Source organism: Parus major, chromosome 5 (assembly GCF_001522545.3).
Source record: "Parus major isolate Abel chromosome 5, Parus_major1.1, whole genome shotgun sequence".
Classification (NCBI taxonomy): domain Eukaryota; kingdom Metazoa; phylum Chordata; class Aves; order Passeriformes; family Paridae; genus Parus; species Parus major.
In genome coordinates, this window is record NC_031774.1 from 44,626,059 (window position 1) to 44,650,790 (window position 24,732).

General features: G+C 35.0%; 1 protein-coding gene across 3 annotated transcripts in view; it reads right to left on the reverse strand.

Moving 5' to 3' along the window:
- Positions 1–24,732, reverse strand: part of EML5 (EMAP like 5) — a 102,463-nt gene that overhangs the window by 73,106 nt on the left and 4,625 nt on the right. For all 3 annotated transcript variants that reach the window (XM_015631713.1, XM_015631711.1, XM_015631710.1), the window contains exons 2-5: positions 8,752–8,911; positions 6,261–6,359; positions 5,627–5,695; positions 2,253–2,438 (exon numbers count right to left, since the gene is read on the reverse strand). In XM_015631713.1, coding sequence (XP_015487199.1) covers positions 2,253–2,438; positions 5,627–5,695; positions 6,261–6,359; positions 8,752–8,911 — 514 coding nt within the window. The remainder of the gene's footprint in view (positions 1–2,252; positions 2,439–5,626; positions 5,696–6,260; positions 6,360–8,751; positions 8,912–24,732) is intronic.

Consider the following 24,732-nt stretch of genomic DNA (forward strand, 5'->3'; position numbering starts at 1 on the left):
AGGCAGGGATGAAAATTCCAATACTAGTATACTAAAGAGAATTTTGTATCAATTCTTTACTACATGCACACTGTCCCTTTAACAATATACATACACCATAAATCTTGTTATGTACAATTGCATTTTCTCTGGACAAGAAGGACATAATTTATAATTTCTAAAATTAAGTACATTAATTTATTAAATTAAGTAGCCATCAAATGTCATGATAATATTTTAGTATGGCTGAAGAAATACTGTCATTGCAAGTTTCCATATATTTGGCTTAGAGTTGATAATTCAATATCATCTTTTAAGGTAATATTTTATTGGAAAACAAGGTTTTATATTGTTGGAGAGCAGTTTCCATATTTTATTGGGATTTTTTTCCCCTGAAATTGGTGAGATTTGTAGCGACTCTAATCTCTTGTAAAAATGAATTTCAAAGACATAGACTAGTGTCCCTACTTAATTTTCAGTACTGCAAAGTACAATTCCATTGAGCCTAGATGATAGAGCCAAAAATAGAAGGTTAGATGAGACCTCCTCCAAGGTCACCTGAGCTCTGTCCATTGATGTTAATGAAGATAAGGATGTTCAAATTTGATCTTATGGTCAACTAAGAACTGACACAGCACATAAGGGAATGGAGCAACAAGCTCTCGTGATCTTACATTTCTCAGTGTGTCACTTCACACTTAAACAGCTGAAAAGCACTGAAATATTCTGAGAAATAAACTGTTTCAAGTCTATATAGTCCAAGTCACAAGTATGTTAATATGAAGGACAGCTGTCTCCTACATCACCAACTGGATGGCAGAATATTTTGGCATCAGTTTTCAACAAGAGACTAAGCACACTCTTTCCTCTGGGAATCAAGGTCTGCATATGCAATGCCCAATAATCTCAGGAAAACACAGAAAATAACAGAATGCTATTGAACACTTAATTATGAATACTCAAATGAGATTTAAAGTTATAGAGCAAGAATCAGGGATAGCTCCACACCATAAAAACCTCCTCATTCTTCCTGATTTATAGTTTGGGCCTTCTTGGATACATTTAATATTTATACAGATGCATAAAGGACAGTATGCTTGTGTGTGTTTACCTGTAATTTCTTTTAACATACACACACATACCTATATATCTCTCTCTATATATATGCACACATGCAAACATACATATATACACATACATACACCTCTGTATACATAAAGAAATCTTGAATGCAAAATAGAGTTTGGGATACATTTCACATACAGATGTTCTTCATAACTTTATCTTTGTTCATAACCAGAGACAGTGTCATTATACAACTGTCTGAATAAGCACTCCAATCACTTTTGAATTATTAGATCATTTAACAAGCTGCAACCATCTTGAATGTGTAGTTCTAAATTTTTGGTAAACCTGCAACCAACTAACTGCAACCTGTCCCACACACATAACATTGATTGCTTCGTCCCCTCCATTCTACCTGATTAAATCAGAGTGTGACTCTTATACCTCAGTTATAAATGTCAGGCCACCCAGTCCAACACACTGGCTAAAACAAACACATCCTCACAAGCAAGAATCATTAACTGTTATTGATTTTTATCTAGACTTTTGAAGCTGCAGTATCAGAACTCATATGCTTGTTTTTTCACACCATGTTAAATTGCTAATAGAGGAATTTCAAATATCAAGAAGATACAATGTTTTTCAAAACAAAAATTAGCATTCAACCAGCAAATCATGTAGCTTCATAAAGTGACCTTAGCAGTTTCATGCTTCATAGGCTGAACCAGCCAGAAACTGGTTGTCTTTGTTTTTAAGTGATACTTGGACAGTTAGAAGTCAAATCCTGCATATTACCAAACGAGAGCTAATGAGGATTTTCACAGTTTAGCATGCACAAATCAGATGGAAAACCAAAAAGCGTGTTTTTTTCCTGCCTATTTTAATCACAAACCTATATGCTTTAAAATAACATGGGAAATGTAATTTAAACTTACATAGCAAAATAATAATCACTTTATATTCATATTAAACATTTCAATTAAAAGAAGATAATACCAAGTACTTTGGGAAATTTTTATTAAACTTTCACCCAGATGAATTCACTTTTTAAAGCTGTATATTTTTCTAAAAAAAAAATATTCAAATAAGACATCCTGGATATCACTGAAAACATTTAGGAACACAGACAAGATGACTTTGGGTTGCTCTTTCTGGCTTTCCAGAAATCTACTTAACATTTAATATTAAATTTGGAGATATACACTTACAGCATGTGCTCCCTGTATTGTCCGAACAAGGTTGATTCCTTTCCATACATATATATCTCCATTCAGTGCACCGGAATACGTCACTTCATCCCTTGCACAGGCGAGGCACAAGATAGTCTGGAGATCACCGGTCTTGCCAAAGACACCACGTTTTGGTGTCAACGAATTGCCACACAAGCTCCAGAACTGTAACATAAAGGGATTTGGAAAGATGGTTATTCTGCTAACACCTTAGAATTTAATATGCACATCTGAAAGAGAAGGACCTTGCCTTGCAATAGACATCACCATTCACCCTCTTTTCCATGCCTTAGTTCTCTATTTTAACAATGTTTTATGTTACTAACCAACTTTATCTTCCTGTAAAAGCATCATAACAGAGTAGTTGGGAAGGAATTTTGGGTTATCAATGTTAAACCAAAGTAAAATTCTTTCAAATAATAATTTGTGAGTCAGTTGTATTTCCAGTCATTTTTGAAAAGCATTTCATAATAGAATTATCTTCCTTAGATGTAAGACTTTTATGCTGAAAATGCTGCATTTGTACTTAATGTTACTTCATTCATTTAAGGACACCACCTAAGCATGTGGATTTCTGATAAGACTATATTTGCTCTGTTTGAAGGCAGCTGGTTTTATTGTAGATGTATTTCTCATCAGAACCATGGATCACACAAAGTACCCATCTGAGGCAGAGATTAAGAACTTCCTATCAAAATTTGTAAGCAATTGCAGCAATCACACAAGCATGAATTCCCTCCTAAGTTACACAATATGTACCAATGAATCCTGAGCTAAAGACATGCAAAGTCTCTTGTCAGAGCACAATACTTGCCAACTAAGTCTCCAGATAAATACTACGTTCTGAGGTCTCTGCAAACAAGAAGCACTTGCATATTCCTTTCAAACCCTCCTGTCCAAACATGTAAACGTGCACTGGAAAGTGAAGCTGCTGAAGTAATCCAATGCAAAACATGAAAGCATCACTGCTAACAGGTTACTCTTACATTGTCTCAGCATATAGAGTTTCCTGCATATGTGTTTATGGGACACAGCAAGGCACTCTGTTACCAATAATCAATTCCAAATTTTGAGAAGACTTCAATTAATATGGTATAATCTAAGAAGTTACCATGAATAGATTTTTGTACCTGAAAAACTGTAATTCAGAAATAACCAGAAATTACCATTACCGATTAGAATGACTAGTTCTGAATAGATAAATCCAAGTAATCTTTACTAAATGTGCTGGTTTGGGCTGGGATAGTTAATTTTCTTCACAATGGCTGGTATGGGGCTGTGTTTTGGATTTTGCTGAACACAGTGTTGATAGTACAGAGATGCTTTTGTTATTGCTGAGCACAGCTTACACAGCCAGGGGCTCTTCTGCCTACCTACTGCAATGCTGGTGAGGAAGTTAGGGGTGCATGGGAAGCTGGGAAGAGACACAGCTGGGACAGGTGACCCAAACTGACCAAAGGGATATTCCAGACCATATGGCATCATGCTCAGTGTACAAAGTGAGAGGAAGAAGGGACAAGGGGGACATTTGGGGTGATGGAGTTAGTCTTCCCCCACTGTTACATGTGCTCTTGTGGAGATGGCTGAACACCTGCCTATCCCAGTGTTTTTGCAGTGAATTAATTCCTTGGTGGGCTTTGCTTGCACTTGCAGGTTTTGCTTTGTCTGTTAAACTGTCTTTACCCTAACCCATGAGTCTTCCAGCTTTCACCCTTCCAGCTCTCTCCCCAATCCTGTTAGTGGTGGAGTGAGCAAGCACCTGGTTGGGGCTTAGCTGCTGGCTGGGGTGAAAGCGTGACAGTAGTATTTTTTTAACTAAAGTACAGATTTCAAGACATAGACCATGTTGTTGCTTGAGAAGCAGCTACATAGTCACTGCATAAATTGAACACCTAGCTCCAATGTGGAAGTGGGTGATGTAGATAAGTAATTCCCTAACATGAATTCACGTGGAATTATCTACATAACTTGACTATTACAATTTGCATAAAATATCATCTGAGAAAAAAATACAATAGTAATAAAAACATGTAAGAAATTCTTGGTATCTGAAAGAACAAGAAGGTGTGGTTTAAGAAAAACACACATCAAGAAAAATCTCTTGCCTGATCCAAATGCCTAAATTCCTCTAGAATTCTGATTTTTCCATAATGCTTCCCCAGAGGAAACAGCAATTATTTTTAAAATGATGTTGCTATTTAGAAGGCTTTGTAGACCCTTAAAAGTTGCTCAAAATTTTACTTATCTAAATACATTTTGACATCATAAAGCCATCTTAAATATATTAAATCACTGCTGGCAAATATTAGCTTACTATTGGCATAAAGGTCCTCTTAGAGAAGTAGAAAAAAAAAAGATCACTATTAAGCAAGTTCATGGAATTCTGTAACTGACATGCTAAACACTATGCCAAATTATACTTGCCATCTAGCCAACAGATTTAAGACTTTTTCTAGTAGTCCATTAATAAATATTACTCTAAAAGTTCATTGTATAAAGAGCAACACATTTTCCCCACCATGGGAACCTACACAACAGCAATACAGAACTTTCAAGCTGCCATCTACTGCTGTTATGTGGTAACACAGAAAACAAAGCATGGGACAAGACAGTGACTGACAGGAAACACAGCTCCTAATCATTGATAATCCTGCTGACAAAGTTAAACCTGAAAAAGAAGTTGCTTCTGCACAGCATTTCCTATATGGATCAAACAGAGCCTGCTTGAAAAAGACATGAGCTGTCCAAATTATGAATTCTGTAACAGGTACAGAGTGCTCCAAATAACAAAGATACAAATAAAAGCAGGGAAAATAATTAAAAGAGAGGAAAATGCTTCTTCTCTTCCTTTCTCTTCCACTGTCTCCTCATGCTCTCTGTAAATGTTAAGAAACAGTTTTTCAATTCATTTCACCTCTGTAGTGCAGAAATTCATTCACTTCAAGATTCAGAAACTTGAGTACCTGGAGTCACCTGTGCATGTGCATCCTGTCTTACAATACTCTGGATTTCAAACAGCGAGTTTTAGAGAACCTAAATTTTAAATTATATTAAAGTCCTTACATACAATGCTACTGACAACTGTCTTATTCCTACTACATTACTTCTGCCAGGCTGTGAAGTCTTTTGAGCAGAGGAGGTCTGTTTTTCACTATAGAGACCTTTTAAAGTACCTAGTGTTGTCAGGTGTGATTCATGATTGCACTTATAAGAACTTAATATATAATACTATTCTTATACAAGGCTTTCCATATCATCATTCTATATTCCTTTTAGATTCTATTTTTATATGTTTTATAGAGCATATATTACTGCAGCTTAAATATTTTATAAATGAAGAGTTATTTCATTACCTTGATGTGTTTTACACCACAGCTGACGAGCTTGTTTGGCTGGTATAAATCCCAAGAAATATCAAATATCTGCACAAAAAAACCCAAGGATGTCAATAGAGATGGCCTTTCTAGCATGGGACAGTTAAAACAGTAAGAATTTTTAGCAAATTAACAGGGAGTCTGAAATGCTTTAAATGGATCTATTGGAAAGACTTTTTTATCCTCTCATTCCATACTGAAATTTCAATATATACCAAATATAGTTCTGGCTTTTTGTCCCTAGAGTAATTAAAGCACATGATAAAACAAGATTAAGATTCATTTACAGAGTAGAAAAAAATTAAGCAATTATTTGCATTTTGATTTCCCATATGGGGATTAGGGTCTAAGAAGTGCATTAATTTTGCAATTCCCCTGCATGTTTTCAGTCTCAACAAACCATACACAAATAAATACTGAGTTACACATTTTATTCTAGAAATAAATGCACACATCTTAAATATCTTCACGTCTTTAAGCATATCAACCTTTAGGCAAATTCAATTTCTAAAACAAAATGGTTTTTGTTCAGACATATGTCTAGTATATATATACAGACATGGTTTAACAAACTAAAATGACATTGATGCTCAGACTATTTAGTTATACTTACTCTGTCTGTATGACCAGGAGCCATTGATAACAATTTTCCTTTTCTCCAGTCCCATACACAAACTGTGTTTTTCGAATCCAAACCAACCGAGACCAAACGCTAAAAGTGTCCAAATTAAACAAATAAAAATAACTCCATATAATAATGAAAGCTAAAGTCATTATTTTGAATGAGTTGCAAAAGACATGTAACATATTTGAGGTAGAAGCAATATAGAAGAAAACATAAGCTATATCTTATACCAAAGCTTACATAGATGCATCTTTTCAGGTACATCATCATGGCCATAAAGGTCTTCTTAGATGACAACATCTTTCTGATTTATAATATTTAATATATATAATTATACCTAGCACACATGGTGAGCTGCAGTCAAGAGACATTTGCAAAAGAGGAATAATCACTGAAGCTAATGAAAGTGAATGTGTTTAATTACATGTAACTTGAAGGATTTAGAATTTCTTTTACAAGTTCAAGAGATATGAAGAAAAAATATTTTCTTCAATCTTTTTGGAAACAAACAAAATATTAAAAACAATTAAATGCTTTAAAAGTCTTTCATTTGATTCATCAAGACACATATGAGTAAATATTTCTTTCCGAATACTTTCTCAAAAAAAATTAAAAAGGCCCCAAACATAACTTCATGAAGTCTTTATTATTCAGAAAGAGTTTGAAGCTATTTACACTGTAAAACCAGGATGGGCAAAAAGATTATTCTAAAAAAAATCAGGAAAAATAAAATTTTGAGATCTTCCTGTGCTTTGCAGCCTGTCTTGTCTTGACTATGAAGACACTTGGAACACATTTCTTGACACAAATGATTGACTAAATTAGCTGCTTGTACTGTATCTGTTAACCAGTCAAAATGCTATTTTTCCTATAGAAATTCTCAACAGAAAGACTAACAGAATTGCATTTAAAAAAAAAAGCTGAATGATTTTGTTTAATTTTTAAAGAAAATGAGTATTTTTGTCCTGTTTTTTCATGAATTGTGCCATTTTGATATTTATAAATGAAATTTTTTCAAAGCTTTTTTTCACTGTTCAGCAGTTAATTACACATATTAAAGACAAATTTAGCTTCAATTTCTAGATAGATTATTCAGTGAGGTTGTAAAAGCAAAAACTAACTCCAAACTTGAATCATAATTTTTTTTTTCCCAAAGACAGAAACCTATTCCAAATAACATAATTCCTTTACTGTATGAAAAACTCCAAAATTATGAGAAGAAAAGTAAACAAGTGCAATACAATTTCTATCCATTCTTCCTATTTATTAAAACTACAAAAAAATCTAACCTTTCTATTCCATCTTTGAAAAGTTAGGGTATTCCAATCCTAATTTGATGTATCTTGACCTTAAATGATGAAGGTCATTCAAGTGAGGGAGTGACAAAAGTTTGCACAAGAACAATATAGAGAAAAGATATCATTGTGAATTAGAAATTATGTTCTAGAAAGAACCTGACTCCAGAAGCTGACTTCCTAAACAATGAGAGGTCATTTCAACAAAGTCAGAACATTCCTACAATTACAACATGTTTTAAAAAGAAACAATTTCCAGGTAGGCTTTCCTCTTGTGTTCAACACAGCTACATTTGATATTATTTTAAGGACAGCAACTGGTCTCTACAGTACATCTTCACCTTAGGAAGCAGCAGTAACTAACAGACATTGACATTTTTAGCAAGCTAAAGGAACTAAATAGAGAATATAGCTAAATGTGAGTATCGCATTGCAAGGCTGAGCAAAAGGGAAAGAAGTGTTTCACAGACCAGGAAAGCACATCTCCAGAAAGGATTTTCTCAGTTAATACCTTTTCAGCTGCTACCTAACATGAAAATGTAACCACTAAATTTTCCATTTCTAATACAACAGTAAAGAAAGCCTCTTTACTCAGAGGAGCAAGTGTCTGGTAAAAACAATCTGGTAAAAACAAAAATTATAGGTGGCAGCTCTGAGAACCAATTTACTACTCAGAGAATGTTCAAAAGGAACAGAATGATAATACAATGAAATCTTTTTCTTGACTCTTAGATGTGGGATACATGAGTCTGAACAAACAATCAAAATGTGGAGAGCCACCAGTGAATGCAAAATGCATGACAGACAAGGGGATACTGCCTGAAGGCGTGCAAGATGGGTAACACAAGGGGGCTGCCATCACTCTGGGCACAAGACATGCCCCTGCACAGAGGAGTTCCACTGTCTCTGGCCATTTGGTCTTACCCTGAGCTGTGGCCCACAGACCACAAGAACCTCCCTACCACCTCATCTCCATTCAAAAACCTTTTGAAGCTATAGTTTTCCTGGCAAATTTAAATATTTGGCATTCATGTAATGTAATTTTATCTTTCTCAACTTGAGAATAGGCAGATAAAACCTAAGACAATACGCTTCCTTTTTTTTAAAAGAAAAATTATGTGACAAGATTTCTAACAGATAAACAATTTAGTCAAGTGTTTGAAAAAAGAATATTAATTACATACCTGACCATCTAGATCAAAGGCCAAGCAAGCTATACCATGTGTATGAACATCTTTCAGAACAGATACAGTTTGCACAGTGTATGAATCCCACACGCAGATATATGGTTCCTTTCCAACTTGACCTGTTGCCACCAACACACGTTCGGGGTGCAAAGCAAGACTGCCAAAAAAAAGAGATATAAAATATATCTTTATAAAACATTTGTATTTGCCTAGTTATTTGCATTAATTTTTTTCCTTTAAAATTTTTTTACAATATTATCCCGTGGATACTGGATGATAATAAAAAATCATTTTGTATCACAGATTCCACAGGAGCTGTGAAATTCTAAATATAGTACATGCCAATATCCTTCTTGAATTTAGCCCTCAAAAGCTTTCTACATTTAAATTAATTGCATAATAGTCAATAATCCTCTGTTCCAAAAGCGTTTACTTTTGGTAAATTTGGTCAGATTTTCATGCACTGAAATACCTTTTTTCCTTTCTTTCTATTTCTTAAAACTAAAACCACAAACAATGGAAAACAAAAGTTAGTGTTTTACTATCTACACATCAATCATCGATGGAGAGAGATGTGCATCTCCAGCAGCTCTTTATTCCACACAGTATTTGATGTCCTTTTTATGAGAGGACAGCTTCCTGGAGCTGTCTCTCTGCCGACTGTACAGCAACCTAAAGCATGCCTAGCTTAAACTAGAGGCAATGACTACACTTCAGATGACTAAACTGAAGAGTGATTATCTTAAATGTCTTAATTTTAATACAGAACAATTGGGAATAGCTGGTTTTGAATAATTATTAACTCCCCACATTTCTAATATTGTAGAGAATTTTCTTATAGTTTGTATTTCAGTCTTTCAGAGTGCACTTGAGGATCATCAGAGTTGTTTTGCCAAATCTGGGACCAAGCTAGGAAACATTCTAGTCAGCAAGATATTTCTTCATTTTGTTTATGCCAGCAAGCTGTAAGGGAGAACACGAGGTCTGAGGATTCAGATTTCATAATACAGAAAAATAAGAATAGATTCTAACAGAAACCCACACAAACTACTTGATCACAGTCAGTCCACACATAGTAGGTACAGCAGTCCAGAATGATGTAGAAATACCAGAGAGAAGTCAGGAAGACATAATTTCCAAAGCTGACTGTTTAATGTAGATAAAAAAATTTCCTAGCCTGATGAAACCCAGGGTAATGAATGATCATGAGAGACTGGTGGACAGAACCACTAACAACACACAGTAAGTATATTTGTCTTCCCAAAATTATTTGGAAAAGAGAAAGGTCGATTGCAAAGGTAAGATTATCTTTAATTTGAACACAGGTTTTGATAAATAAAGTTCAAAGGACAAAGAAAGCCTACAAATATAAAGAAAAACAGCAAGGTTAAAGTTAACCAGGAAATTACCAGAAAAAAAATCTAATTCAAAAGATGTATATGTTTTCTATATACAGAAAGAGCAAGAGAAAACCACATTAGAAGATGCTTAATATTTCATGAAGTTACATTACAGTACACAATACACCTCTATATTTTTTCTGTTTTAAAACAGCAGTTTAGTTGGTTGATACTGCTTGACAAATTCCACATGCAAAACTGAGCAGAACTTCTAACTTCAAAGTTGAAAAGGTAAAAAGCCCTGAATCTTTACATTTTGCTATGGGAATTTCTGCTCTTGGCTACTCCCTGTTATCCTCAGCACCAGGATAAAGTAACCAGTATTTTCCCACTTTTCTTCACAACACTTCCAGAGTTGTTTCCCTGTTCTTCCCTTCTTTTTTTTTTTTTTTTTTTTTTTTTTTTTTTTTTTTTTTTGACAGAGCAACTTCAAAATTAAAAAACATTACAGAAAGGAGCTGGCAGCAAAACTTACCACATTTCAATTCAGTTCTGCCACCTAATACTGACTAACACCTGCACATCTCCCAGAGCACACAAAGGCAGATGGTGTACTCACAGGAAAAAGGAAAAGCATCTGGAGGGAGAGAAAATGCTGCATCCAAAATAATCTGGTTTTTTGGAATGGCACCACAAAAAGGGAGTGATTAGACCAAATGGACGATGAAGAAATTTGAAAAAGGAAGCAAAGAGAACAAGCAAGAAAAAAGAGACAGAAACTACGAAGAAAATAGAAAAAACACAACAGTCTTATGTCTGATTCATCACCTCTTCAATCCTGTCCTGATCTGTGCTACAAGTTCATAGTGCATTTTTAGACAAGCAAAAGCCACACCACATGTACAACAAAACACTCAGACACCACTGTGGACACACATATATGCAAAAGTATTCCCACACCACACCTTACAAAACAATTTATAGCAAACAAAAATTATCTCTGTATGGTTTTAACCAAAGCCTAGAGTCTTTAGAGAAACACAGTGTATCAGAGATGGAACAGACAACAGTAAAGCACTACCAAGGGAAGGGAGAACATTGTCCTTAGCCCAAGCATGCCAACTAATTTCATTCAAAGAATATTAGGTAAATATAGAGAAGGTTTCCTCTATTTCTTATTAATAAATGGCAAATAACAACTAATAGCAGCATCCCAGTATTAGTTCTTTCTACATCACAATAAAAAATACTGGCTTAAACAGCTGAGCTCAAATTCTGCTTTGATGGGATAATAATACAGCACAAATTAAGATCCAAAGCCTGTATTTTAATCACAACAGACAACACTGTAGAATTACCAACATCCTTCCCCTATCACTGAAGTCTCTATAGTAAACTGCTAATAATTTTTCTAGACAGTCATTGAAAGAAGAAAAAAAATAAATGTACAATAAATACTTTAAGACAACAAGTTTTTTTTAAAAATGCAAATATGGTGACTTAAGGGAAACAATTTAGCAAAGCTGTTAGCAGCAGCTGAAAATACACCTACCTGGAAATACCTTTTCTCACCTTTTCTTAGAGACCAAGGAGCAAAGGACAGCTTAAAGTACTACCTGTAAGTATTGCATCTCACAAGTATCAGAGCAGAAGAAAAAGACAAGTATGGAAAAAATCAAGGGACTATTATTTCTTTTGCCAATGCTAAACAAAGTAACTACTACACATATTTACATGATTTTGATATGAGACATGAATGGCAAGACAATGTTTTTCCTTAATAATAAAGTGCTGGCTATTATTATTCCCATGGGGCACCATGCAGAATTATGGCTCTGAAATTTTGGGTCCTCATGAAAAATCAAGGATTAGATTCCAATTTTATGCAATGTGACTCTTTTCAGTTCTTTCATTGGACTATGAGCAATCAAGCAATCCCTATAACCATAGCAATCAATACAAAAATACAGTACCTTGATCTAACCTCTAGAGCAGAAACATTGATAAAATTCACATACTTGGGAATGTTCATTGTTACAACAGCCCTGAGCAAAACATTTTAAATACTTTCCTAGTGCTGAAAGAAAGAGTTTAACTGGAATGGGTGCCCAGAAATAAGTAGCAATGGACTCTTTCCATACACAGACTACACAAACTCATGAGTGTGATGCAGTTAACAGGAGCAAACAATGAGTTCAAGCTCTCCCTGGATACTCTGGGTATCATCTTCAACACACCTCTACTGAGGTGTTAAAATCACACAACTGTTGGGATGGCATCTGCAATAGCTGCTTGCCATTCATCCATTCTGTTCCTGAGATCAGGCAGAAAAGTATGGGTAAGGCTCAGCTCTAAAGGCAGCTTTCAAATCTGCCTGTGTGGGACCTGTGGGCTTAGGTACAGCCCCTCACAAATATTTTCTTGCATTTTCTTTTTTCTTTAGGAAGAAGGAAGAGGTTGCTTAGTGGCATAAGAAGCTTTGTACTCAGAAGAAAAGGACACATGTTCCCTTTCCTGCACTCAGAAGGAGAGAACTCATGTTCCCTTTGCTACCCTGCTAATGAGAGCTGGTATGACCTAGCCAGGTTAGACTGCTGAAAGTGTGCTTGCATCTAGCCCACACAGCTAGACTGTAAACTGGTGCTTGATTCCTTTGCTCGTCCTTGAAGGATGACTAAGCTGATGAATGAGATATTGCTGCTTGTCCAAAAAAGGAAACAGATATTCCTAATGAGACAAGTTCTTCAGGCCTTCTTGTTTGCCTCTGGCCTTTCTGACCTGGGCTTTTCCACAACAGATATTAGATCTAATGTAGTGTCTCTGAAGAAGTAGATATGTAAGAACATGTCCAAAAGGCAAAAGGCATCACGACAAAAAGCAGGTTTTAAGCTAGCAAACTGCTAAGGCAAATTAATTCTTAAATTGGCTCTAGAACTTGGTACTTCTCAGAAGAGTGCAGAAATAGAAAATTCAAAAAACTTGCCTGTCATTATTGCAATAAACTAAATAGCTGGACTTGCAGTGAACTGAGATTTCCACCGATATGTCTGAATGACAGGTCTTTTCCTAGCCAGATACTCAAACTGGGCTGAATTTTAGTAGTAGAATTTTAACAGCATACTGAAAAACGGTATGCTTCTCATTTCAAGCTCCTCATTTTCACACATACAGAAAAGGTTCTTTCTCCCTTTTAGAGCAATATGTAAGCATTTCCCAACATTTTCACCAGATCCATGCACAGTACAAGACCAATGTTAGATTATTATATTAAATAATAATGGCAGCCAATGAAAAAAAATAAAACCTGTCCATGTTGTGTCTATGTAGAATGAGACTAGAGACAGGGACAAGACCTTCCAATTTGTGCAAGGTTTGTAGTGGCAGGGGATACTGAAGGAGAATAGTCAATAATAAACTACTTGATAATAAATGAAATTAGGATTCTTTTTTTTTTCATCTTTACTTAGTTTGCACTGAGCATTAGCAGGCATTGATTAATACAGACAAGCTGCAGACAAGGATACAGTATTAAAGATGATGTTTCCTTAGCAACAATATTGGATGAAAATCCAAGAATATATTCATGTGACTACTCCTGAGCTTCATAAAACTAGGGCACCAGTAAAAATGCACAAAAGAATACTGCAGTAAAATAACAGCATCTCAGACATCTATTAATGAAGAGTTAATTTCAAGTATGAAATTGTTTCTATGCTTAAATAAAGCAAAATATTTTAATGGTATGTTTACAGACAATTTACATACAGTTGAGAATATTTTCTTACTTGCTGTGATATGTCCATATATCCCAGAAAGAATAACAGGGGAAGCTACAAACCATTTCTGTCATACTATTTGAGATCTTAAAGCAGAAAGAGCTGTAATCAGCAAACATTTCTCATCAAAGTTTAAACAGATCAAGTCAGAGCACACTTATGTTGCATAGACAAAACAAAGCAGTATTCATCATGGAGCATCACTACTGGCCTTCCATATAGTTATTGCCCCATAGCCAATAATGTCAAATACAGCTCTATGAAACTTCCTTAGACTGCACAAGCATCCAAACTCTAAGAAAGTCTCAAGTGGAGACAGGGACATTGAATTCAAACTGTACATTGGTTATTTCCAATAATTCTGCAGTTTATCTCATTACCATTCCATATTTTCTCCTTTTAGATCTGTATGTCTTTAGATTAACAAGAAAAAATCCTAAAGATTGCTTTGGGCTTCTATTTATTCCTGAACTCCAAGGAGGGGCCAAAAAAGAGAAACTAGATATACTTCATAGAGAAGGAAAGAGTTAGAGAGTGAGTAAAGTAGCACTGATGCGAAGTTCCAAACTCATTGAATATGAGAACTGAATAAAATATTTTGGGAACCATATGCCCCTATATGAAGTTGTCCATTTTTGTCTCACATTGTCATATCCTCCACTGCTGAGGAAGGGATGGGTTTCAGCTTTCTAGCAAGTTATCACATCTAGAAAACTGATTAAAAATAAAGATATTCCCCTTCTTTTCAAATATGAATAATTTTGCTAGTGCCAATAGGAGAACTCATGGTTTGACTGAGTGGGGTTGCTGGATTTTTAAAAATTCTACATGATCTTGACAATTTAATCACCAGGTTTTCACAATCTGAGGAAAAAATTTATTTTCTAATATGCCCCTTGAAAAAGAAGACAGCAAAATTACTTACATGTTCCTAGCTAAAAAATCTTCTCACACAAAAGTTAGAAATATAATAGACTCTAGAACCATTTGGAGATAAATTTGCTAAGATAATGTCCTGTTATTCTTTAATAGCTATTCATATTAAAGAACTGGTGATACGATAATGGGACATACTAGAGCCTGAAGGTAGGAATCCCACCTAAAAAAGTATCCAATTGCCTTCTTTCCTCATAAGACAATGCACAGACTAATTATTTAAAGCATTGTTTAAAGTGTCAAACTAGTAGCAAGGAAACAAAAAAACAAAACAAAACAAAAACCACCAAAAAAAAATCAAAAAGGAAAGAGGAAACCAGAAGTGCAAGATCTGCAGAGAGAAGACAGTGCAATCATTGTCAGTAACTTAGGAGGGTGCACTGCAGCTGTTCAGCTCCTTTGGGTCACTAGATTTGATGACTCAAAAGACAACCCTTAACAAATCAGGAAGTACTAGTAAATGATTTGGTTAGGATTTGTCATCCACAAAGCTAGAAAGCAGTCTTTCGCTGCTGAACACGTGGTAAAAAGCATACAAACCTATAAATAATCACAGATTAAAAAAACAACGCGGTTTAAAGTGGAAACACTGGTTTCCTGCTCTAGCCAGTTGATAAGAAACTACTTTAGTGAAGATTGTCATGCCATAGCCACTTAATTATGGGAAACTGAAAAAGTTCCTACCACATTTTAAATTACTCATTTTTCAGTGCACAAAGACTCATTCTATTGCTGTGTTAGAAATCTACAGAATAAATTATTTAAGGTCAAAGAAGTGTTTACTCCAAATTTTTTAGCCAAGACCATTTCAAAGGTTTCTTTCCAAATAAAGGTTATTTTGGATGCTTCTGACTGTACACGTTAACTAAATAAATTTGCTTGATACAAAAAAAATTTCTTGCTTCTAAATATTTCACTACTACTAAGACTCTTTGAACATCCCTTTACTCAGTCATTATGATTTGCTTCTTCTCTATGAGATGTAGAACAGTTTTTATCCACTAGATTAACCTTCCATCTATTATTTTTAAAATTTATACTAAATCTTATAGTATCACAGTGGAAAAAAGCCCCACAGAATGTACAATTTTCTTTCATATTTCTGAATAAGTATATTAAACAGCAATTCAGTCTTTTCTCCTGTGGGACATATTAATGAATATCTCTGAATGTGCAAGAACTTATCATCTGAATATTTGAGTGGAGTCACAGAATACCTAGTGACAATTTTTGACAAGCTCTTTTATGCCAAAAAAAAAAAAATCTTGATAAAATTAGCAGTTAGTTTAATGTAAGGAACGGTAGGGAAAAGGCAGTGGTAGAGCTGCTATTGAAAAAAGCTGAGATAAGCACAACATTCATTTTGTGCTTCGACTGACTGTACTTCATTACCAACCAAAGAAGGTTTAGAGCAGAAGAGAACACTATCTTGCCAGCTCTGGGCACTGCAGATACACAAGATTTCTCCAGGAGTTCTTGAGTATATCAGGCCTACAGGTGTTCTGCAAGTGTTCCACAGAGGTGTTTTCCTACAGAAAAAAGTCAAGGCTATATTTAATGCTTGTTGCAAATTGACCATCTCAGCATCTAACTTTACAAAAGTGAAAAGTGAAAGGAACCAGGATATCATTCAAACTGGGACAACATCTGAACTCTTATTTAGAAAAAAAAAAACTATGAAAAATGCTGTAGAGGTCACAAAAGTATTTACACAAAAGACCATCTCCTAAAACAAAACCCCCACATGTACCAGAACCATAAATAACACAGGAAAGAAGCACAGGAAAACTAGAGAATATTATAGGGACTCAGAACTCAACGTGTAATTGGTAGGAAATGAAAGATGTCATCCATGTGGGTTCACAAACTTAATTACTGAAAACCACTAAAAAGGAGAAGATGGATAAAGAGCATTCATGTGTAACACTTTCAAGAAAATACAAATCTTCTGCTTAAAAAATATATTTATCTCAAGAATACTGATCTAGTTGGCTAATCTCAATGAGGAATGTAATGTAATACATTGTGTATTATAATATAATGTAATACTCTTTCTCATAAGCACATGCTGTAACCTGCAAAAGACAAAATCATTATTATTTATAAATTAATACTGAATGTTTCAAAAGCTAATCATTTTTGTGGTATTCATTTATATGACAGAAGAAACAGCAATTGAAAAAACTGTAAGCAAAAGAGGAACCTTTAACTGAAAAACACAAATATCATTTAACGTGCAACCTTGAGCTAACAAAAAGCCCAAATCAAACATTTACCAGTTCTTCAAATATTCCTTTCATTTCCCCAAGTACTCCAGAAGGCTATTTCACTCAAAATGTCACACTCACCACAATAAATCTTCAGGCAATTTTGAAATGCTGTCAGATGCCTTGTCTTGATCTAAGATAAAGCATCATTCACCTTGCTTGCTCTTGTAGAGGGATTATAAACCGGGAACAGGGATTAGCATAGTTCTAAAAGTCAGGAAAAGGTTTATACTGTTGTCAGCTAACCAAAACATAGAATTAATCCACTCATTCTGCATGCAAGCTGTCTTGATAAAATGGAGATAAAAACACCACAACTAAAATGCATAATTTTTTAAAAGTGATTTTTACCTTTAAAAAGATTTTAGGTTTTTCCCCCTAATGGCACATATATATAATATTTGCATGCACCTATATCACAGTCTGACATTTACAGGAGCTTTGCTCTTGAAATAAATTACCCTATGGTTCAGAAAATTGAAGGGTCACTGTTCTTTTTAAAATAACCAACTAGATTTAGTCACAAGAAATGTGCCACATAAATAGAAAGAATCAAAGCAGTAAAACATTCTTTTAGAACCTTGTTATAAAAATATGTCATATCTACAAATTTCATTCTCAGTTGGGGTAAAGTAAAACCTACATTAAGTAATCAGGAGTGAAATGTATGGGCATTGTGAGAACACAGTGTTTTTAATGTAACTATGAGCAATTTCTAAGCATGGTTTAGAAAGGTTTTCAGCTTGGATGGATTATGATTAGGTCTGGTCCTTTGCCTCAGTTTGTTTCTTTTCTTTCATTTGAATGTTTCACCTGAATCAAGTATTTTATTTACATGCAATTTTATGTCAAATATCAACATACTTCATATGAAGCCAAAGGAAGTTTAAGGTGTAATACTTTCTATAGTCAACACAGTGTAAAAGAATGAAAGATTTCCCCAAATGTAACCTGTCCCCAGTCTGGCTAAGCCACCAGTGGAAATACTACTGCAGGTACCTCTAAAACTGATCCATTTTGTTCACACTGACTCACTTTCTGCACACGTTTCTCTTAATTCTTGAATTCAGAGCCCAAAAAAGGAGCCTCCTAAAATATTTATCAAAGATGACCCTGTGAATATTTGATCTATTAGAATTTGGACGTTGCTGTTAGACTAGACGGTTTTGTTTTGGGGTGGGGTTTTGGGGTTTTTTTCTTTTTATTTTTGGGGTTTTTTTGCTAAAATGACAGTGCTTTTAAAGCAAAAAAATCAAACTGACCTTTGCAGACAGTTGCAAGTCTGGATCCATCCTGTCTGCAGCCCAAAGCAATAGGTACTATAAAGGAATTCCTCTGAAAAAGCTTGGAAGATCAAGCAGTGAAATTAAATTAGAAACCTACAAAAAAATGGTTGGAAGGATTGTTCACTGGATTTTCTGAAGTAATATCTGAATACCCAGGGCTTTCATAGAAGAATAAGCATCAGGCACCATCTTACAGAACTTATTCAAAAGGAGTCCAGCAGGAAGTCTCTCAAGAGTAACAAGGATTCCCAGTTCAAGGAAAGTCTTTTGCAACTAGGCTGAGGACAGCTACGCTGAAGGAAAGATAGAGTATTTCTTTGGAGATTTAATAATGCAGGTATCCTCTAGCAGCCAGGTAAAATAACAAGGAAAACTGCTTTTCTAACAGAAGTGGTCTCACAAAGACATCTTGCTTTAAATGCAGAGTAGTAGTGGTGTTATCAGATGGTGCACACACTGGAATTCTTTGTGGTTTCTATCTCTTGCTATATAAAACTGTTAGGCATCATGAATCTGGCTTAAAAATTCAATCATAGCTTTTGCTACCAAGAGTTAAGGTAATCTTGGCTGATTCTGACCTTTTTTGTGCAAATGAAGCATTGCATCTTCCTGCAAGTCTATTACTATGGCAATAGTTGCAACAGCAATGTAAATAATGACACTGGGTACTGTAGAAATGGAAGTCTTTTGTAGCCAGTGGAGTAATCAGAGCAATCTGTGCCCTAATGAAGGTGATTTGTATGTATCTATAACATTCTGTAAGGTGCTTCACTGTTACACCAGGGGAAATTCATACTATACCAGATGATACACCAGAATCTCATTGGGCAAAAAATCTTCACTAAGTGTCTTGTGAAGAGAACGTTCAACACCATTAACATCAACACTAGGTTAAACATTCAACCAAATTATTAAGATGGCTAATGGGAGCTTTCACACTCTGCTACCTAAGTTTAAGGAAAAATTACAGCTTCATTTTTCTTTTCAATACATTTCAAGTACCCAGTAGCTTTACATACCATGTGAAGCAAAGTCAATAGTTTATTTCAAGTCAAATAAATATATTGTGAATAAGCCAATTTCCTTGATCATAATATAAAAGCATTATAATTTAAGTGTATCTTAATAAATCTAAATTTTAATGTGAGCATATGATTAATCTTTATAACTACAGATTAGACACCTTTGCCACTTTTGTGAATAATAAATTATTTTTCTTTTCAAGTCAGTGATGCTAACAAAAGTGCTGCCCTTAATCACAAATACAACTCTGTAAGTTGCATAATAATGTTTTAAAAAAATAGGTAAACGACAACTTGAAGTAAAAAACCCCCTTTAGATACTATAAAAGACTAAATTCTATGGATTTTTTAGCTTAATGTCACTGTCAGCTTAAACTTCAAAAACCCCAAAATGTAGATGACATAAAACTAGACATATCTTTTTGTAATTATTTCAGATTCTGTTTCAAGCACACATCTTTCTTAAAAAGCCCACAATGCTTGTGTTATTAATTACAGTAAAATCTAAACTAATTTTTGATATGTCATACAGAACTGTACACTACAGTCCTCCATCTAAAAAATTAGAAGGGAATAAAAAAATCAACAGTTCAATTTTATTGAAACATGCTAGGTTGCTGCTTATCACGACTATAATAACACTGCAAACACAGTATGTTAACCCCATAATGCTGTTAACAAATCAACCAGGAACATTATCTACTTTCCTGCCTATATCAAGACAATGACTGACATATTGAAGCATTGAAAACAAACATAGGTAAGCAGAAACATAACTTCTCTGACTGCAATTTGGAAAAATGAAAATATTAGTGCAGACCCTAGAATTTCTGCAGAAATACTTCACAGTTTTTAGGAATCAAAGATCCTTAAGCTTTTGGTTATGATTCCTGCTCCTCTCAGATATTGCCCTAGAGCCTCATGTTGTTGCAATAGTTCTGAGAAAAAGACTCAATGACCAAATCAAGAAAAGCATTTTCTACAGCACCAAGACATTTTCCCATTTAAGTATTGACCTGACCTGACCTTGCCTGTGAGCGCTGACAGAATCAGATCAGAAGGTGATGTGACTGCTGGCTATGAAAAGCACAATGCATAAAGGCAAGCTCCTAAGCCTGTAGCTCCTTGCTGTGCTGATCTACTTTAATCAACTTCTAGTATGTTTTAAAAGTTCAGTTCTGGTTGGACATTTTTGGTATTTCTATTTGTGTAGTTTTAATTAGGGAAAATAAAGTTTTCAATGGTATGCAAGTGTATTAAACAACAGGCTTATTCTAGTATCACTTCAAACTGAATCCAGGAAAGTTTTTATTCTGTATTCCTAAAATATTTTCCTTTTATCAAACCAAATCCAACAAAGTTATTTTTTAAAAAGATGATCTACACAACTCTAGGTAAAAAAAAATAAAAATAATGAAGATTAAACATTAAATCCCTCAAAAAACATCTTTCAGACAGTATAACCTGTTCCAGAACAGATCTAGAACTACTGAGAAAACTTGGTTTTACTGAAGGAGAAGGCACATCATTGCTTTTCACCTCTCCCCCTGATCTGTTAAAATATGAAATCCTCCAGATCCTCCCTTCAGACTTTTACACATTTGACAATTTGAGACCACTTAGCATGAAAAGCTGGCAATAGCTTAACTGGGGCTTTGCCCTTGTGAACCATAGTACAAAATGGTCAGCAGGGTAATTATCTCACCTCGTCCTAGCAATTGCTTCTGCTGTAAGAAATGCCATTTTGACCGATAGACAAAAGATACTGAAGAAAGAGGCTTATAGGAGGACTGCTTAGTTTAATTATGACATAATTTAGGTTTTAAGTCATGACTTCTTTCACGGAGGGAAATAAACTGAGTATGCTCAAAAAGATCATCTGGAGATGATAAAGTGATTTATATTTAGTGTAAACAAAAAAAAAAACCCCATGACACTATATAGGCCCAAAGAATAAGCTAAAGAGAAAACATGATTTTTCAGCTGGAAATATAAACTTTCTGGGGAAAAAGAGAAATCAATTCCTCAAAATATATTCAGAAAAGAAAAATGCCATAATGTACAACAGCTTGGTGAATTAACCTGCTCAGGTGATTTGGATGCCTGCGTTTGACCTCTCAGAATGGTACATCACATGACTTCAGCATTACATTGCTTTCATCCTTCAAAGCAAGAACGTGGTTTCCTCATCAAGTGCGAATGTTTGAGCAGGAACTTACCAGCACACACCCCAAAGCCCACTCTTTGTTACAGAAAATACTATTAAAGGTATTTTGTTTCACAGCAAACATTCTATTTCATACCAAAATCCCATGACCTATAGTTAATGTCTAATTTTCTTCAAGAAAGTATAAGTTGAAAAATTATTTCCTTAACTAGATTTACATTAAATGATTTTTATTTGAATTTGTATGTGGGAAGAAAGTAATAAATAATGTTTGTAGACAAAACACCGAAGCTTTCAAACTGCACCACCAATTCTGGAAACTCCTACTGTTCAGCATGGGCCTACAGGTTTTATTTTTGGTTGGAAAGCCATTTGACTTGCCACTGAGCACCACTGCAAAGAGCTTGGATCCATCTTCTTTACACTTTCACTTCAGCTATTTATATACATTAATAAGATGCACTCTGAGCCTTCTCCTCTCTGGGCTGAATGGTCCCAGCTCTGCCTTTCCTCAGGAGAGATGGTCAAGATTCTTTATCAACTTTGTGGCCCTTCAATGCACTCTTTAGTAGTTCCTCGTGTGTCTGGTACTGAGGAACCCAGAACTGCAGAACTCCAGGGGCAGCCTCACCAGCACTGAGTCAAGGGGAAATATTCCTACCAAGGACCTTCTTTGGGACTTAAGAACAAGTTTCCTAACACCATACCTAATAATCCAGACATTTTGCACCTTGTATGTTTCCTAAGTATCAGACAAGTTACTGTTTGATACATGAAGTTTGATGCATGATCCATTTCACATTTGAAGCATAACTATAAAATTGATTTTACTCCTGTTTTCCTCTAGTTATTAGAGGCTACAAAGGGGGACAACTGGCCTTCTTTGATGGCTATAATTACTGAAATAGTTTGGGAGATTACCTTTCTGCAAATGAATAAACAACAAAACAACATAGTTCTTTCCTAGAAAGAAAGATCTGGACTGTATAGAATTCAGGTGCATACAAAGAATTCCTCACCAGAAAATGCTGAAGGTTTTTTTCCCCTGTCACATTCATAATTCAAAAGACACAAGAGGTTGCACGTGATAATTAGAAATTTTTCCTTATGTGGCAACCACAGTATTCCTTCAGTTACATTCCCTGAAATCCAAAATACACAACTAATCATTAAATTCCTAGTGAAAATGTATAGATCTTCTGCCAAACCAGTTAGAATTTCATCTGACAGAATTTTGTAGCTGTACTTAGTATCCATTGCTTAACATTTGTGCTTGACTGTCATCTGGAGTTAGGTCAGAAACATACATCATTTATTCCAGACAAGAGCAAGACAATAAACCTGACAGCAAATACCCCAACTTTCAATTGCTTTAACTGTTTGTTGAGGTTTTTAGAGAACTCTTAAGGTGTCAGATTACTGGGGGAACACAAAACATGGACGAAAAATAACTTCCCTCTATGTTCTTGTGAGACTTGTTTGACTCTTTTTCGGAGAAGATACTCTCTTTTGTTCTTTTTTTTTTTTAATTACTAGAAACTAACAAAAACGGATCAAAGAGAGAACGATACAATGAGGTGGTAGAAATACACAGCATCTTTACTAAAAATGTCCAACAGCATGTGATCCAAAGTCATAACAATGTGTAGTTAATGAAAAGAGAGGTTGAGGGAAAGATCTGTTGCCACTCAAAACTAGGATGTGACTAATCACTGTACTGCTAGAATTTTGGCTTGCAAACCACGGCTGACAGGCACACAGAGGAAGGCTGAACCTGCCTCCCGGAGAGCATTATCTAGGAGCACTCTTAGAAAGCAGCTGACAGAACCCAACATTTCCTTAGATGTTGATGGTTAGACTAACACTCAGAGTGCAACAATAAATAGATAAATTGGAGTTGGCAGACAGCACTAACACCAGAGAACAGAGATGATTTTAGTGGTTTTGATTTTCACTAGAACTTAAGAAATGTTGACACTAAAATGAAATGGTTCATTTTGCCTTGGAATACAGGAACAAAATCATAGTATCTCAGGAAGGACAATCTCTTGTATATTAAGTTGAAATTTGAAATATAAAAAGATGACAGTCTTAAAAAAAGTGCCCGGAAAGATCACAGTTTAGTGGCCAGAGGTTTAGCTGCTTATTTTTATTCCTTGGGAAACAAAGTTCAGGTAATTCCTACAGAGTTCACAGCAACAAGAAAAATTGTCTTAACAAAAGCCATGATTTAGACAAGCAAATTCTTTTGTTGGAAACAGCCAAACCCTGTCTCTGTGAGAAGAGAGACAAATGCTTTGCTATTCTTTCTATCTGTCTTGCATATCCCTCTGCTCTCTGTAAACATCCAATTTACCTCTCTACAGTCTTGGATACAGAGGGGCACAATGAGGGGAAAGAACTACATTTTAACCAAACAGAAAGCAGAACCATTTATTTCTGCTGTGTCTTTGTAGCACTGTATTGGTTAGTTTCTAGCACTAGAACTCCTAGTAGTAAAGAATTTCAATATTTTCTGAATTATTTTTGAAGTTATGTTTGCCCTAAAAGCAGAATACTGCATGAAACCTAGGGCAGATGATGCATGGTTTCTTTTCCCCAACAGTCCAAGACAAGGAAAAATATACAGACTTTGTACAAGGAGGGAAATTAACTTATTAGACATAGCCCATGGTTGCTCAACAGCAGAGCCATAAATGGCATTATCAGCAGAGATTCAAGAGCTCTTACTTGCATAAAATGTGCCAGCTACTACCTTAAGCAATAAAACCTAAATGTACCACAAACATCTTAATCAAGTAGTCACAGTGATAAAGTTCTAGGAAGAATATACAAAAACACTATTATTTGCCAGCTAGCTCACATAATGGATATTAAAAAAGTAGGACAGAGATAACACTCCTTCTCATTTGTCTCCTTCTGACAGAGAAACATAATTCTTCTTTCTGTGACTGGCACAGTTGTGCAGTTGTCTTTTGTCAGCATAAAGATAATTCAGCAAAAGGAGAAGTACAAGTAAGTGCTAAAGTTTGAAATCAAAAACAGACATCACAGAAAGCAGAATATAAACTTTTCCTGAGTCAACTAAAGCTCTCAAAAAGATGCATGGGGTTTAACATTATGTTTTGATTTTATTTTTCTATAGCATCATCAATGTCAGATGGGGGAAGGGGAAGGGGAAGGG